This window comes from Amphimedon queenslandica, unplaced genomic scaffold (genome assembly GCF_000090795.2).
Source record: "Amphimedon queenslandica unplaced genomic scaffold, v1.1 AMPQUscaffold_13171, whole genome shotgun sequence".
Taxonomy (NCBI): Eukaryota; Metazoa; Porifera; class Demospongiae; order Haplosclerida; family Niphatidae; genus Amphimedon; species Amphimedon queenslandica.
Genome location: NW_003546593.1, coordinates 51099 through 64597, shown reverse-complemented (window position 1 = coordinate 64597; position 13499 = coordinate 51099). Strand labels below are relative to the sequence as shown.

At 36.4% G+C, this 13499-nt stretch overlaps 4 protein-coding genes across 5 annotated transcripts; 2 read left to right on the top strand and 2 right to left on the bottom strand.

The window, feature by feature from the left end:
• Positions 1 to 68: 68 nt before the first annotated feature.
• Positions 69 to 2665, top strand: LOC100636755 (cyclin-dependent kinase 1-like). Its single transcript, XM_003388971.3, has 7 exons — positions 69 to 253; positions 306 to 439; positions 554 to 677; positions 896 to 1066; positions 1794 to 1957; positions 2019 to 2160; positions 2215 to 2665. Exons 1-7 carry the CDS (start codon positions 188 to 190, stop codon positions 2311 to 2313), a joined length of 900 nt encoding a protein of 299 aa, XP_003389019.1. The 5' UTR covers positions 69 to 187; the 3' UTR covers positions 2314 to 2665.
• On the bottom strand, positions 2587 to 4158 carry LOC100636881 (outer dense fiber protein 3-like). 2 transcript variants are annotated; one of them, XM_020000596.1, is made up of 8 exons: positions 4023 to 4138; positions 3856 to 3917; positions 3547 to 3738; positions 3445 to 3490; positions 3229 to 3305; positions 2981 to 3095; positions 2824 to 2934; positions 2587 to 2768 (listed from the first exon to the last, which is right to left on the bottom strand). In XM_020000596.1, the coding sequence occupies exons 3-8, from the start codon at positions 3718 to 3720 to the stop codon at positions 2677 to 2679; spliced, it is 615 nt and encodes a 204-aa protein (XP_019856155.1). In that variant the 5' UTR covers positions 3721 to 3738; positions 3856 to 3917; positions 4023 to 4138; the 3' UTR covers positions 2587 to 2676. The 2 variants fall into 2 exon arrangements, with proteins under 2 accessions (XP_019856155.1, XP_003389020.1); XM_003388972.2 differs by lacking the exon at positions 3445 to 3490 and having other exon boundaries at positions 4023 to 4158.
• A 5-nt stretch (positions 4159 to 4163) lies between these two features.
• On the top strand, positions 4164 to 11048 carry LOC105313938 (interaptin-like). The gene is made up of 16 exons (XM_011407765.2): positions 4164 to 4270; positions 4328 to 4421; positions 4471 to 4578; positions 4944 to 5119; positions 5375 to 5462; positions 5541 to 5891; positions 6028 to 6173; positions 6220 to 6347; positions 6489 to 6570; positions 6619 to 6784; positions 7932 to 8444; positions 8606 to 8755; positions 8971 to 9126; positions 9178 to 9228; positions 9530 to 10368; positions 10893 to 11048. Exons 1-16 carry the CDS (start codon positions 4224 to 4226, stop codon positions 10942 to 10944), a joined length of 3147 nt encoding a protein of 1048 aa, XP_011406067.2. The 5' UTR covers positions 4164 to 4223; the 3' UTR covers positions 10945 to 11048.
• Positions 11049 to 11062: 14 nt separating this feature from the next.
• Positions 11063 to 12691, bottom strand: LOC100638524 (endoplasmic reticulum mannosyl-oligosaccharide 1,2-alpha-mannosidase-like; the record flags this gene model as incomplete). Its single annotated transcript, XM_020000590.1, has 3 exons — positions 11063 to 11497; positions 11783 to 12101; positions 12486 to 12691. Coding segments are annotated over 3 exons (858 nt in total), but the record flags the coding sequence as incomplete, so codon positions are not given.
• Between the last annotated feature and the right edge of the window lie 808 nt (positions 12692 to 13499).

Below are 13499 nucleotides of genomic sequence, written 5' to 3'. Positions count from 1 at the left end.
CATTTTGAAATTTAAAATTAAAATTGAGCAATAACCAGTAGTTATAACTGGGGTTTGAGGTTTTCTACTGCGCATGCGTAGAACATACAAAATTCAAAGGGCGCGCGAGAACTGAAGAAGAGAGAAAGAGAGCCAGTGAGATTGGACGGGAGAAATCTGTAAAAAGAGAGAGACAGAGAGCACCAAAATGTCCGTGGACGATTACACAAAGCTAGAAAAGATAGGAGAGGGTACTTATGGCGTCGTTTATAAAGTACTTCCGAGTTTTGTTATTTTCAATGCAACTTTTCTTTCTTTCCCTTTAGGCCAGACACAAGGTGACTGGAAAGACGGTGGCTTTAAAGAAGATAAGACTAGAGAACGAGGAGGAGGGGGTTCCCAGTACGGCCATTAGGGAGATCAGCATTTTGAAAGAAGTCCAGCATACAAACGTTGTCAAGTAAAGGATTTATAATATTTATTTATTTTAAAATAATAATATTCCTCTAGCTAATATGAAATATGTGAACCGTGTCCAATCGTTTTATTTATTGAAATTTTTTATTTTTTACAGGCTGGAGGACATTATTCATCAAGACTTAAAACTGTATCTCGTATTTGAATTCATGTGCATGGACCTTAAGAAATACCTCGACAGTCTACCAGCTGGAAAATTCATGGAACCAGACCTAGTAAAAGTAAGCAGTTATGTGTACATTTTTAAGGATAACAGGATGTTTTCACGTTTTTAAATAAAGCCACGCCCATGCAGGGGCTGTGTTTGGGTGTGGTCAATTAATTAAATATTGCTAAATATTTCATTATCAATCAACTAATGTATTTTTGGAGCTTCATGTGTAACCCTAAATCTAATTTTAACTGGCAGCTGCTTTAGATGTATTTTTCCCTCCCTTAGAGTTACACTTATCAGATCCTAAAGGGTATTGTATTCTGTCACGGTCGAAGGATCATTCATCGAGACTTGAAGCCACAGAATCTTCTCATTGATAATAATGGCGGAATTAAAATTGCAGATTTTGGTCTCGGACGAGCCTTTGGTATTCCAGTGAGAGCCTACACCCACGAAGTAAGTATCTCGTTAATATGTGGGTGGAGTAATTAGTGGGTTGGGCAAAGTAAGCATATCAAGCAAGGTCAAATGGAGTACGTTTAAAAATTTGTAAAAAATCAAATTTTGATCGAAATAAGCTCAAACTTTCTACATAACATAAGTACATGTATATGCATCAGAAAATAAAATAAAATTGAGGTATTCTCTCCTTTTCAATTTTGACGAAATTTGCCTCAAAGCCCCATGTACAGGGACTTTGATCCGATTTTTGAGGAAATTTAAAAATTCATTTTTAAATGGAATCATTAACAAGAGGTGTAATATCAACAGATATTCATTTAATTAATATTTATCGTTTAACTAATAATCACGTTCATCAACATGATAATCATGTTAATCCATTCTCACCATATATAAACTTCTCACTTCTACCTCATCTATAAAATGATGATAATTAGTCTCACATTGAACATGAATGAAATCTCAACCTATGATCCTATAAAATATCCCATTATCCTATGCATGTACATGTACAATTTTTATTTACATGACACTTATGGATCATGTACATGTACATGTACACCTATATATCTAATATCAAAAGAAATTTTATGACACTGTAATGATGATACATCCATGTCCTTACGTAGAAACTTTAAACTACATGTATGAAGTTGGATTCTGATAACAAAATTTTTAAAGCCTAGCAGTCAAATTTTTTCATTGCTATATTCAATTTTAGGTTGTTACCTTGTGGTACAGAGCCCCCGAAGTCCTACTAGGTTGTCCTCGCTACTCTTGCCCTCTTGATATTTGGAGTATTGGATGTATATTTGCCGAAATGTCAAACAAGAAACCTTTCTTTCAGGGCGACTCCGAAATTGATCAACTCTTCAGAATATTTAGGTATGAGTTTATGCTGCATGTTTGTACGTGTGTGCTTACATTGTTGGTGCTCTTTAATTAGAATATTGGGTACCCCGAGTGACGCTATATGGCCGTCCGTAACAACAATGCCAAATTTCAAATCAACTTTTCCAAAGTGGACCGGGAAATCTCTGAGTCAATTGTGTCCTCATCTTGATTCGATTGGCTGCGATTTATTAATGGTAATGGGAAAAAATGATGAAAAAAACTTCATTTCTCTCTCTTTTTCTCCATAGCAAATGGTCATATATAATCCTGGTAAAAGGATATCAGCTAAACGAGCCATGGAACATCCTTACTTCCAAGGGCTCAGGAAGTCAATTTTACCTTTATAGACTAGAACTATTTATTATTATTGCATAGCGTAAGAATAACAAGACAATGTATTCTTCTAAATTATTATTGATATACTGTTAGTTCGTTCAGTCTTTGTCACCTCTCTCTCTCTCCCTCTCTGTCATTTGCGAGTGAATTTAAACAATTTTATGTTTTTGACTCTTCTTCTATGCATATCCTCATGAATTCATAACTTCCTTTGTCTGTTCTTTCTCTCCCTCTCTCTCTCTCTCTCTGCTATTACTTCATCTTATTATTATTTAGAATAATTATTTATGATTGATTATGATAGCATTATAAAAATGTGTTTAGAGAGATTATTATCATTATGTGTGTGATTTCTGATTTATAGATCTTGGTGGTTATTGGTTTTTGGTACGAAATGAAAAGGCTGGATACTGTCTCAATACGCAGTTAGCTTGAGGATGGTAATGAGCTGGGCCTGGAGTAGAAACTACAATGTACAAAGAGAAGGACATGAATAGTTCTTGACTTAATTTTTTTCATACCTGGTCGCCTCTTTCCTCTGTGTTGTGGATGTATTGAATAAGCTGGAAGTGTTTTAAATTTGACCCTGTTTGCAATTGAGACGTCATAAGCATTTGGAGATGGTGAATCAGCTTGAAGAGAATGCCAATATCACTTTTAACTTAATACAGTTCTTACTTATGTATATTCTTGTTCCTGCATTACCTCCCATTGAATAGGAGGGAGAGCTTTTAGTAGAAGATGTGTTGGAACCAATGAGTTTTGGCAGTGAATATGTACATGCATCAGGTCTCTATCAGAAATAAAAATATTTATTCCATCACTTTCTGCATGGACATCAACTATTATATACTTTCTGGTGTTAGTTCTCACTCTTACAGACTTTCTTTTGCAGCTTTTATCACTCACTCCTCAATCTCTCTCACCTTTTGGTGCTTGCCTGCAGTTTTGTGAATCCAAAGATTATTACTTAGTAGCTCCAAACTCTTCTTGCTGCTGCTATCTATAAATTAAAAGGAACATTACAATAGGTCATGCTATACACTAGATTTTGCTTTTAATTCCTAATGCTAAAAGTGCTCTCAGCTTTCAGTGAACATGCGCAATTGCTTTTTTGCAAATTTTACTTTTCATAAACGCACCTAGCTCAAGGAACAAATTTTTGCAGCTTTTCAGGAGCTGGAATAACTTTTAGTTGTACGGTATCATTTTTGATGCTAGCAATAGCCATTTATTGGACTTACCTGTGGATCTAGATGATGATGATATAGTAGATGAAGCAAAACTACTGCAGTGAGGTATGCAGGAAGTACGAGTTGACAATGGCCTCCTGTTCCCGCAGAAAAACGACGTAAAGTAGTTATAAGTGCAAGGAGAAGGAGTCTGTATCTGCTCCATTGGCAATGGAGGCCTTGCATCTCTACACTCTTCTAAACCTGCAGTAAGGGATTGTGAAAATAAAAGAGATGCAATACAGCAAAACTGTGCTGCAGATTTAGATCTATCTGAGATCTAACACAAAGCAGATTATTAGTATGATTGTTATTATTTACTCATTATTTGTGTGGGCTTTGGTTTACTGGCAAGGAGCTGGAGAGATCCAGGATGCTGGTTACTAACAGAAGAAAACAAAATTATTATCAATGGACTGACTGTTTGTTTTTTTAAAGAGAAAGTGTAAATTTATTGCAGATTTAAGTAGTTTCTAGCTATTGCATACTTTGATAGGAGCATTGCTGCTTTCCTGGCCCTTGTTGCTGGTCTTCCACTTGGTGTAACGGAGCAATTCCTGTCTCGAAAGAAATCGTTAGCTGCCATATCGACACAGCCACGCCCAACGCGCTGCAAACCTACTGACCACGCCTATTAACACTAGACACACCCACTTTAAATTTAACCCTTTAGCCACCTTCACATTACAATGGATGAGATTTTATCGACAAGTGGATCTAGCAGGCCATATTACAGGTAATTCTCTTTCATAATATTATTTTTCACTTATTTTATGTTAATTTTATGTCTCAGTTCCCCGAGGATAGATTTTAACCCGATGGAAGATCCACCTGCAAACATAACACCTTTAGCCTCATCCATTAAAACATCCAGCCCTAGGATCAGCGTAAGTCACGTGATAATCACATGATTCACCATAACCATAATTTGTATAGGTGTCGAGCGAGAGGGTTGGTCAGAACGAAGTACCTTATTATACGTCTGCTAATGATTTATTAGGACCATCCATAGTGTCGTCACAGTTGGGCCGCCAGCCATTAAAGGTAACAGTTTAGAAATGGAAGATTCTTTTCTGTTGGATTTTTGTGCTTTTTTTTTGTTTGTGATTTTAGTGGCTTTTGTGTTAATTGTGATAGTCAAAACATTTTGAATACTTTAAAAGAGTGAAAAAAATTATGATTATACTTTAAGAAATTTTGATAGCTTTCATAATATTGCCGATTCTATCATGATATTACAATGTATTGGAATTTTTTATAATGAGGGATTTAGCAGTCAAAATGGAGGGAATTATTTTTACATGTAGGTGTGAGTGATATAGAATAGCACGTGTGTCACTAAAATAAAATTCCATTAATTTTCCACCATCAAACTTTTATTTGATGTCTTCTTTCTTTCACTCCTTCAGATTGATAGTACCCACATTAGCAACGGCCCTTCGCTCTCTGTCCCCTCCTCTTCCTCCTCCTCCTCCTCCTCCTCTCGTAAAGGAAGGAGTGGTCACTCAACTAATGAGGCACAGGAATGGAGTGTGAAACAGAAACTGTTACAAGAGGAGCTACTGGGGGTGCAAGAAGAATGCAGGTAAGGGAGAGGGGGGAGAAAGAGAGAGAGGGAGGGAGGGAGGGAGGGAGAGACAGAGACAGAGACAGAGAGAGAGAGAGGGAGGGAGGGAGAGAGAGAGAGGGAGAGAGAGAGAGAGAGAGAGAGAGAGAGAGAGAGAGAGAGAGAGAGAGAGAGTATGACATTGTGTGTTGTCACTGATATATTAAGTATAATCCCTCCGTATGTATTCACTTCCTTATATGGTAATTCCATTAATGTTGTTGTTATTTGTAGGCGACTGAGAGCTGAAGTAGCTCAGAAAACAAACAAATCAGCCACAAGGGGAATGGGCGGAGCAATGGGTGGAGACGAACCTGAAAGAGTAAGCCCGCCCATTATTAATTGCATGTTCATTAACAAATAATTTTTATTTATTTAATTTTCTCTTTTTTATTTTTAGTCTCTCTCTTCTCTCAGTTGGCGTGGCAACGCTCTACTCCCCACCAAGTCTTCCTATCACACGTCAGGGTCTCTCGCCTCCGGCAGCAAAAGCTCCACCCATTTTTCCAAATCCCAACGACATTACGACACAACTGGTCTGAGCAGTTTAAACCGGTCCCTATCAACCAGTAATACCAGTCTGTCCAGTGTCAAGTCTGCCCGTGAGCCGATCTCAAGTTATTCTATGACTAATAGAACAGGCGCTACTTTTAATTCGGCTTATTCCAGCGTACTGGACACTAATGGAGGGAGTAGTCCAGCTGTTGAATTGGAGAGGGCGAGGATTAAGATAAGGAAATTAGAGAAAGAAGTAATCTTTTTTTTCTCTCTCCTTTTTCAATTTCACAACTCTTATATCACTTTATCAACTTTATTATTATTATTATTATTATTATTATTATTATTATTATTATTATTATTATTATTATTATTAATATCATCATCAGGTCCATGTCATAGAAGGCCAGTTGGCTACTAAGACCAAACAGGCGGAGGCTCACGTCGAAGAATTGACTCATTTAAAATCAAAACTGGCACAGGAAAAGTCCTCAAGCACTCTACACTTGCATCAGGTCCAGGAGAAGGCGGCTAGGTGAGTGGGTGGGGTTATTGGTTGCCGTGACGATGTGTTTCCGTAGTGACATGGGCCGTATGAAGGCGGTTCACACGCAGCAGATTAACGAGTTGGAGAGTATGGTGAACGGGATGAAGAATGAGCTGAAGAAGAAGGAAGACATTATTAAGAAGTTGAAAACCGAAGTTAAAGGTCAGAGAGAGAGAGAGAAATGAAAAATAAATTTTATGTTGTAATTTGCAATTTTTTTGTGGCGAAACTTCTTCTGTTAACGTCTTGTCGATAATCGTCAATATTATTAATAATAATCGATAATATTATTATTATTACCAGGAAGTCAAACTGAAGTGAAAGTTTTAACTGAAAACGTAACAAAATTATTATCGCAACTGGAGCAGGAGAAAGGAAGTCACAGGTACCTCCCCTCGTTCCCACCTCTCTCTCTCTTATCCTCTTTCCTCAGGTTAGCAATGGAGAGACTCCAGGTGGAGGTGGAGGAGGGGCAAGGAAAGGTCGTCAATTTAAAGAAAGAATTAAAATCGTGTCAGAAACAACTTGACTCTTGTTTGAAACAAGTCGAGAATGACAGTGATAGCAAGGACAAACAGATAGAGCAATTACACTATCAGGTACTGATAATACCATCACTGTTTAGCTGTTACTATAAATAGATTTGGTAATACCATTACTTTTTGGCTGTTACTATAAATAGATTTGGTAATAATCATTTAATGATAGCATCTCTGTGTTTTTTTTAAAATGGACGTAACTTGAAAAATTGAAGTCGGAATCAGCTCAAACTTTCTACGCAGCATAAGTACATCAATATGTATCAGAAAATGTAATAAAAATTGGGGGTGATTTCGGAGCCATTTTTTGGAAAAAATCATGGGCTATAGCCTTGGGTATTTTTCAGATTTTGGCTCATTTTTTAAAATGGCCGTAACTCGAAAAATTGAAGTCGGAATCAGCTCAAACTTTCTATACAGCATAAGTACATCAATATGTATCAGAAAATCTAATAAAAATTTGGGGGTGATTTTGGAGCCATTTTTTGGAAAAAACCATGGGCTATAGCCTTGGGTATTTTTCAGATTTTGGCTACTTTTTTAAAATGGCCATAACTCAAAAAATTGAAGTCGGAATTAGCTCAAACTTTCTACACAGCATAAGTACATCAATATGTATCAGAAAACGTAATAAAAATTTGAGGTGATTTCGGAGCCATTTTTTAGAAAAAACCATGGGCTATAGCCTTGGGTATTTTTCAGATTTTAGCTCATTTTTAAAATGGCCATAACTCAAAAAGTTGAAGTCGGAATCAACTCAAACTTTCTACGTAGCATAAGCACATCAATATGTATCAGAAAATGTAATAAAAATTGGAGGTGATTTTGGAGCCATTTTTTGGAAAAAACCATTAGGCTAATGTATTATTATTATTATGCTCCTTTGTGTAAATTACCATATCTTTTTTAATGAGATTTGAGGGTGATGACCCGATTTAAATGGGCTATAGCCTTGGATATTTTTCAGATTTTAGCTCATTTTTTAAAATGGTTGTAACTCAAAAAATTGAAGTCGGAATCAGCTCAAACTTTCTACACAGCATAAGGACATCAATATGTATCAGAAAATGTAATAAAAATTTGGGGTGATTTCGGAGCCATTATTCAGAAAAAACCATGGGCTATAGTCTTTGCTTTTTATATTAGAATACTACATTGTACATTTCATATTAGTTAGTAACAATAATGATACAGGCAATCCTTACAGGTTGAAGTGTCCAGTAAGCAGTTGGTTCAATGCAAAGATGACATGCTAGCTAATAACAAACTAATACGACAGCTCCAGGAAGAAATAGAACTATACCAGGAGCAGCTTCAAATGCACAACTCTGACGAGAAAAGAGAGAGCATGAAACATCGAGATCAACTTGAAGAAAATGAAACAGCAAAACGGAAACTTGTCGAGAAACTCGAACGAGCCAACGAAGAGATATCGTCGCTCATGGACCGACTGAATTCGCTTCAACACTCGTCACTCCTTGCCAGTCAGCTTGAGGGAGAAGTGAGTGTTCTTCGTCAGTCTTTGGCAGAGCAGCAGAAGTTGAGACAGGAGCATCAGCGAGGGAGAGAGGCAATGGAGAGAGAGAGTGAGAGGTGGAAGGGCGAGAGGAGCGAGATGAAGAAGAGACTGCAGCAGTGTAACCAGCAGTTGTCTGAGATGCAGCAGAGATCAGAGGAATGGAGGGCAGAGAGGGAGAGACTTCATTCGAAAATAAAAGAGGTAGAAGAACAATTATATTTTTTTAATTTTTGCAAAGTATGTATCAAAAATACAATTTTTCTATGTCTTAATGTAACCTAGCTTGTTTCATAGCAACTAATAATTTAAATAATCACTGCAATACTATGATAATAATATTTAATGTATTTTTATCTATCCAGGTTCAGTTAAGTTTTGATGAGAAGGTGAGAGAGGTTGAGGGATTACGAGAGACTCTGAGGACAGTTGAGAAATCAAGTGACACTGATAGACTCTCCATGGAAGCATCCATCAATGAGATGCAACAAGAACTTAATAAAAGATCACAGCAAGTGAGACAGAGAGAACATCTAACCTTTCTAAATTATATTAATCAACCTCTGGCCATTTTATATGTATAAGGAGCTTCAATAGTAGCTGTTTCATTCATAATATAATATATCTTAGCAGCTGTAGCCTCTTCCTATTTGAGATAGAGAGTAGATAAAAATAATTTTTATAATTATATTTATTTCTTCTATCATTTACTTCCTGTTGTATATTTTAGGTAATGGATCTTGATGCTTTATTGCGGAGGCATCAAGCAGAGACTGCTACAAAGACTCTTCAGCTGGAGCGTAATTTAGCTCAGAGACAAGCCGACCTCAGGCAGCAGACCCAAGAAATGGAAGACCTCTCACAGAAATATGTCAAAGCATGCAAAGTGAGTGAAGAGAGAGTTTTATTATGTATCAATGTAATTCTTTATATTTAGACAATACAGGAGTTAGAAGAAGATCTGAGAAGACCTCGTCATAAAGACACAGTAATATACCGTATACTGGGATATTTTTGCGTGGCTAAATTTTCATGAATTTTGCATTTGTAAGATTTCACAAAATAATATTTTCACCAATAGCTTGTAAACTCACCATGTGGCAATGTAAATTCAGAATTTCACGATTTTTATTTTCGCAACAGAGCAAGAAAACGCGAAATCTGCAAAAATTTGGCTACTCGAAAATTTCCCAGTATACAGTATTATCTCTTTTCTTTCCTCCAATTTTCCTTCCTTTTTACACTTTATGCATGTAACTTTGTTCTTCTTTCTTTCCTTTGTCCTGCAGGGTATCACAACTAGACTGCATCAGTTAGAGCAGCAAAGAGAGTCCCTTGAGATTGAGTTGGAAAACACTAAACAAAGAGAAAACATCTCCAAAGAGCAAACCAAACAGGTCCTCCAGCAAAACCACCAACTCCAAGAGGAGCTCTTGCAGACCAAGCGGCAGCTTGAAAGGTCTGGAGGAGCTCGAGATGGTGAGATTAAAACCCGTGACGAACTTATAAGTAAACTAGAGACCCAGATAAAAGAACTGGAGCTGAGAGAAGGTACTGGACAAGAAGAAGTTGCTAGGTGTAGAGCTCAAGTTGCTTCTTTGTCAGCTGAGTTATCAGTTGAGAGACAAATGCTAGAGGAAACAAGAGAACAACTTGCAATCTCTAGAGTTGGATCATCAGTAGCTCAGAGCATGTCATCTTTACCTTCTTCAACCACCACCCTACCAATAGCTTCTTCCATACATTATAATTCACTCAGCAACAAGTCAACCTTTACTACCGGATCTCAAGGATCAGCTACTCCTAGTGTAGCTTCAAGCACTACCTCAAAAGCTAGCATCCCTTCAACACACTCTTCATCTTATTCTGCTATATCTTCAACACTGCCCATACACTCTGTAACCTCATCCACAAAAAAGACAAGCATACTACCCACCACCTCATCCTTGACTTCTTCTCTACCTTACAGCCATCAGCAACCGGTTTCCATTCCTATTCTCTCATTTGGTGGTCCTGGTACCAGATCTGGGGGTTTGGAGTATGGGCTCAGTGAAGGTGGAAGGGAGTCAAGTTATGGAAGCATTGTCAGTGATGTGGAGTATCTGGAACTACCTTCAAAGCAAGCAAAGTAAATTTGATATTGAATGGACACATAAATGTATATTATTACTGCTGTATACAGGGCTGCCAATAGGGGGGGGGGGGCAGGTGGGGCATTTTGCCCCGGGCCCCCAATCAATAGAGGGCCCCCAAGCACCTGGTCAGTAGTAAAGTATGCATAGTTTTTTCACAGAAAAAGATCAAAGAATCATGACAACTTTTTAAAGTTAACTCTTGCTGGGCCATTTTGTTAATCGCTGTTATTAATAAGGGGGGAGATTTGTATTAGTAGGGGCCCCATCAAAGTTTTTGCCCTGGACCCCACGTAGCCTATTGGCGGCCCTGGCTGTATAAGTGGGTTTTTTGAGGGAATTATATTTTGCGAAATCTACTAAATTTCCAATTCACGAATTATAATTTTGCAAATCGGACTGTGTGCCATGTGGGTACTGTATTAAATTGTTTTCTTGGTGGATTGATTCAGAAAGGAATCTGCAAAATTTGCAACCCTAAAAACCACTTATATACTATATTGTATTTCTCTTTTTTTAGACAACCATTACCTCCTCCTAATAAACATTCAGGGAACATTAAACACATATAAACTATAATAACAATAATAATATATGCACCTACCTACCTAAGACACCACACTATTATATAATGTGATATTATTATTGTTGTTTATTATTGTAATATTTATTTTAATTATATAAATGAGACTCTTTAAATAATAATCAGTGTAAATCAAAACCATTACAAAGTTTATGTAACTTATATAAGAGCATAATTTAGAATGCAAAATAATATTATTAAAAGTTTCATTATCTAGTCACCCAAATGGGTAGCGGATGTGCTTCGGTATTAAATACCCACTCATCCAGCGGTAAAACCCAATCATCGTCGCAAAATAATAAAAATAAATATTTCAGAGTCTCTCCGAGAAAAAAGCTTTCCATTTTGTCGCGATAGCCTGGATTGTCTGGGTTCTGGACGTTGCTGATCGAGCTGTAGCCATTTTCTAGTTTTGTGTAAGTTTCAAAGGACTGGAATATCCTCCAGCCCCAGTCTCTGTACTTCTGGTCTTTTGTGAGTCGATAAAGAACAAATAAAGACTCCACTGTCTCTGGTCGCAATAAATTGTGCTTATCATTCATCTAAGGAAACAGAAGATAAAATGGTGAAATATTTGATAGTTTCATTTTTGCAGATTTTGATTGAGAAAATGGTTAAGTGTTTATAGATGTTATAGGTTTTATTTTTGCAAATTTTCATAATCAATATAATGCTAAAAGGTTTAATTTTTGCAAATTTTCATAATCAATATAATGCTAAAAAGTGAGCTAAAAATGCAATGGTGAAAACGCAAATTAAATAGCCGATTTGCAAAAAATATCACATTTTAAGTATAAGTTATTAGATTTGATATATACAACACACACCTTGACAAAAATATCATCTTTCTTGCTGTTTGGATCAATATTGAAGTACACAATCTCAGGACTCAGACCAGTTGGCATTCTCTCATACATCTGCCAACAAGTATACATCAATTGCTTCCCAATCTTCATGTGTGATGGTTGCTGGACATGCTCAGATCCCAGGGCTAGGACTCCGGCATAAAAGCAAACCAAGTGATCCATTTTAGGTATAAAGCTGGCTCCTTTGCTTTCACCAATAAAGGTTAGTTTGTTTGGCTCAGATTCGCGAAGAAGGACCTCTTCAACACCTTGAACAGTCTCCAAGTACCACTTCAAAAACCTGTTAAAGTAATTTATTTTATCTTTAAAAATAAAGGTGATTAAGAGTAGGATCAAACATTTTCTAATACATATTGATATACTTATGCTATGTAGAAAATTTGAGCTAATTCAGACTTTAACTTTTTGAGTTACGGCCATATAAAAAATTAGCCAAAATCTGAAAAATACCCAAGGCTACAGCCCATGGTTTTTTCTAAAAAAATGGCTCCGAAATCACCCACAATTTTTATTACATTTTCTGATACATATTGATGTCCTTATGCTGTGTAGAAAGTTTGAGCTGATTCCGACTTCAATTTTTCAAATTACAAGCATGATATATGTACATACATGCATTATAACGATCATTATTTTTGTATTATTTTAATTTTGCATCACATACTTTCCTTCCTTCTTCCCACTTTGCAGCCAAAGTTTAAATAAATACTCATAATAACTGTCGGCTCTAGCTCCTAGTGTGACCATGTCATCGTTCCTCAATCTGCCAGTCTGTGCATTGATGAACTTTGGGATCAGATTATGATACCTGCTCTGTTCCTGCAGTGAGGGAATGGAGGATAATGGAGAACAAGTAAATATAAAGAGAAATTATAAAAGAAGAAGACAACTTTAAAAATAAAAAAGTAGTAGGAAAAAATAAAGTGGAACCACTGATTATAAAACTTATAAATAACTTTTCCAGCTACTGGTAGCTAATAATATTATAATCATAAGTATTAAGTAGGTTAACTGTGATTTTCTATAAAAGCAGGTAACTAATTCATTTCATTAATTCCAGTCTTTGTCAACTCATGTACAGTCAAGTAAAATGTTAAAGATGTTAAATACTAACAAGTATATACTAACTAAAGGACTCAACATAGTAACTAAACAAGACTATATACTCCTCAAACTAAACCCTGTTAGTACTACTAGAGACTATGAGGAATCAGTTAAGAGTCTAATATACAAAGGAATGGTCAATTAATTATCATTTCAATTTTCTACAAAATCAAATTAAGAGTGCAGCAATCATGTGTGGCATAATTTAATTGGTGGTGTTATCTAAACAGTAGGAATTAACTGGTAATGTATTTACACTAACATGTGCAGATGCAAATACTCATTAAATGGATGACTTGAATTCCAGTCCTTGTTCAACTCCCGTACAGTCTAGTGAAATGTCAAAGATGTTCATCTTTAAGTTGTTGTTGCTGTGTTTAATAGTTACCATTGATGAAGGAGAAGGATCTTATTGTATGGCTGATTGTACTGGATATAAACATGAACCATCACTGTATCTAAGAGTATGCTGTATCATTAGTAACTTAGGACAGACTGTTACCATTAGAGGAATTGGTAAAACAAGATATATTCTATGTCCTAAAGTACAACCAAAGTCATGCCCATCAGGTAC

Excerpts from the sequence above, each read along its gene's own strand:
- LOC100636881 (XM_003388972.2), bottom strand. The coding sequence starts at position 4,120 with ATGGCAGCTAACGATTTCTTTCGAGACAGGAATTGCTCCGTTACACCA. Across the intron at positions 3,096-3,228 it reads CTGCAGGCAAGCACCAAAAG|AGACCTGATGCATGTACATA; the intron begins GTGAGAGAGATT and ends TATTTCTGATAG. Across the intron at positions 2,769-2,823 it reads CAGAGGAAAGAGGCGACCAG|TTTCTACTCCAGGCCCAGCT; the intron begins GTATGAAAAAAA and ends TGTACATTGTAG.
- LOC105313938 (XM_011407765.2), top strand. The coding sequence starts at position 4,224 with ATGGATGAGATTTTATCGACAAGTGGATCTAGCAGGCCATATTACAG. Across the intron at positions 4,579-4,943 it reads TGGGCCGCCAGCCATTAAAG|ATTGATAGTACCCACATTAG; the intron begins GTAACAGTTTAG and ends TCACTCCTTCAG. Across the intron at positions 9,229-9,529 it reads GACCTCGTCATAAAGACACA|GGTATCACAACTAGACTGCA; the intron begins GTAATATACCGT and ends TTTGTCCTGCAG.
- LOC100636755 (XM_003388971.3), top strand. The coding sequence starts at position 188 with ATGTCCGTGGACGATTACACAAAGCTAGAAAAGATAGGAGAGGGTACT. Across the intron at positions 1,958-2,018 it reads CAACTCTTCAGAATATTTAG|AATATTGGGTACCCCGAGTG; the intron begins GTATGAGTTTAT and ends CTCTTTAATTAG. Across the intron at positions 2,161-2,214 it reads TTGGCTGCGATTTATTAATG|CAAATGGTCATATATAATCC; the intron begins GTAATGGGAAAA and ends TTTTCTCCATAG.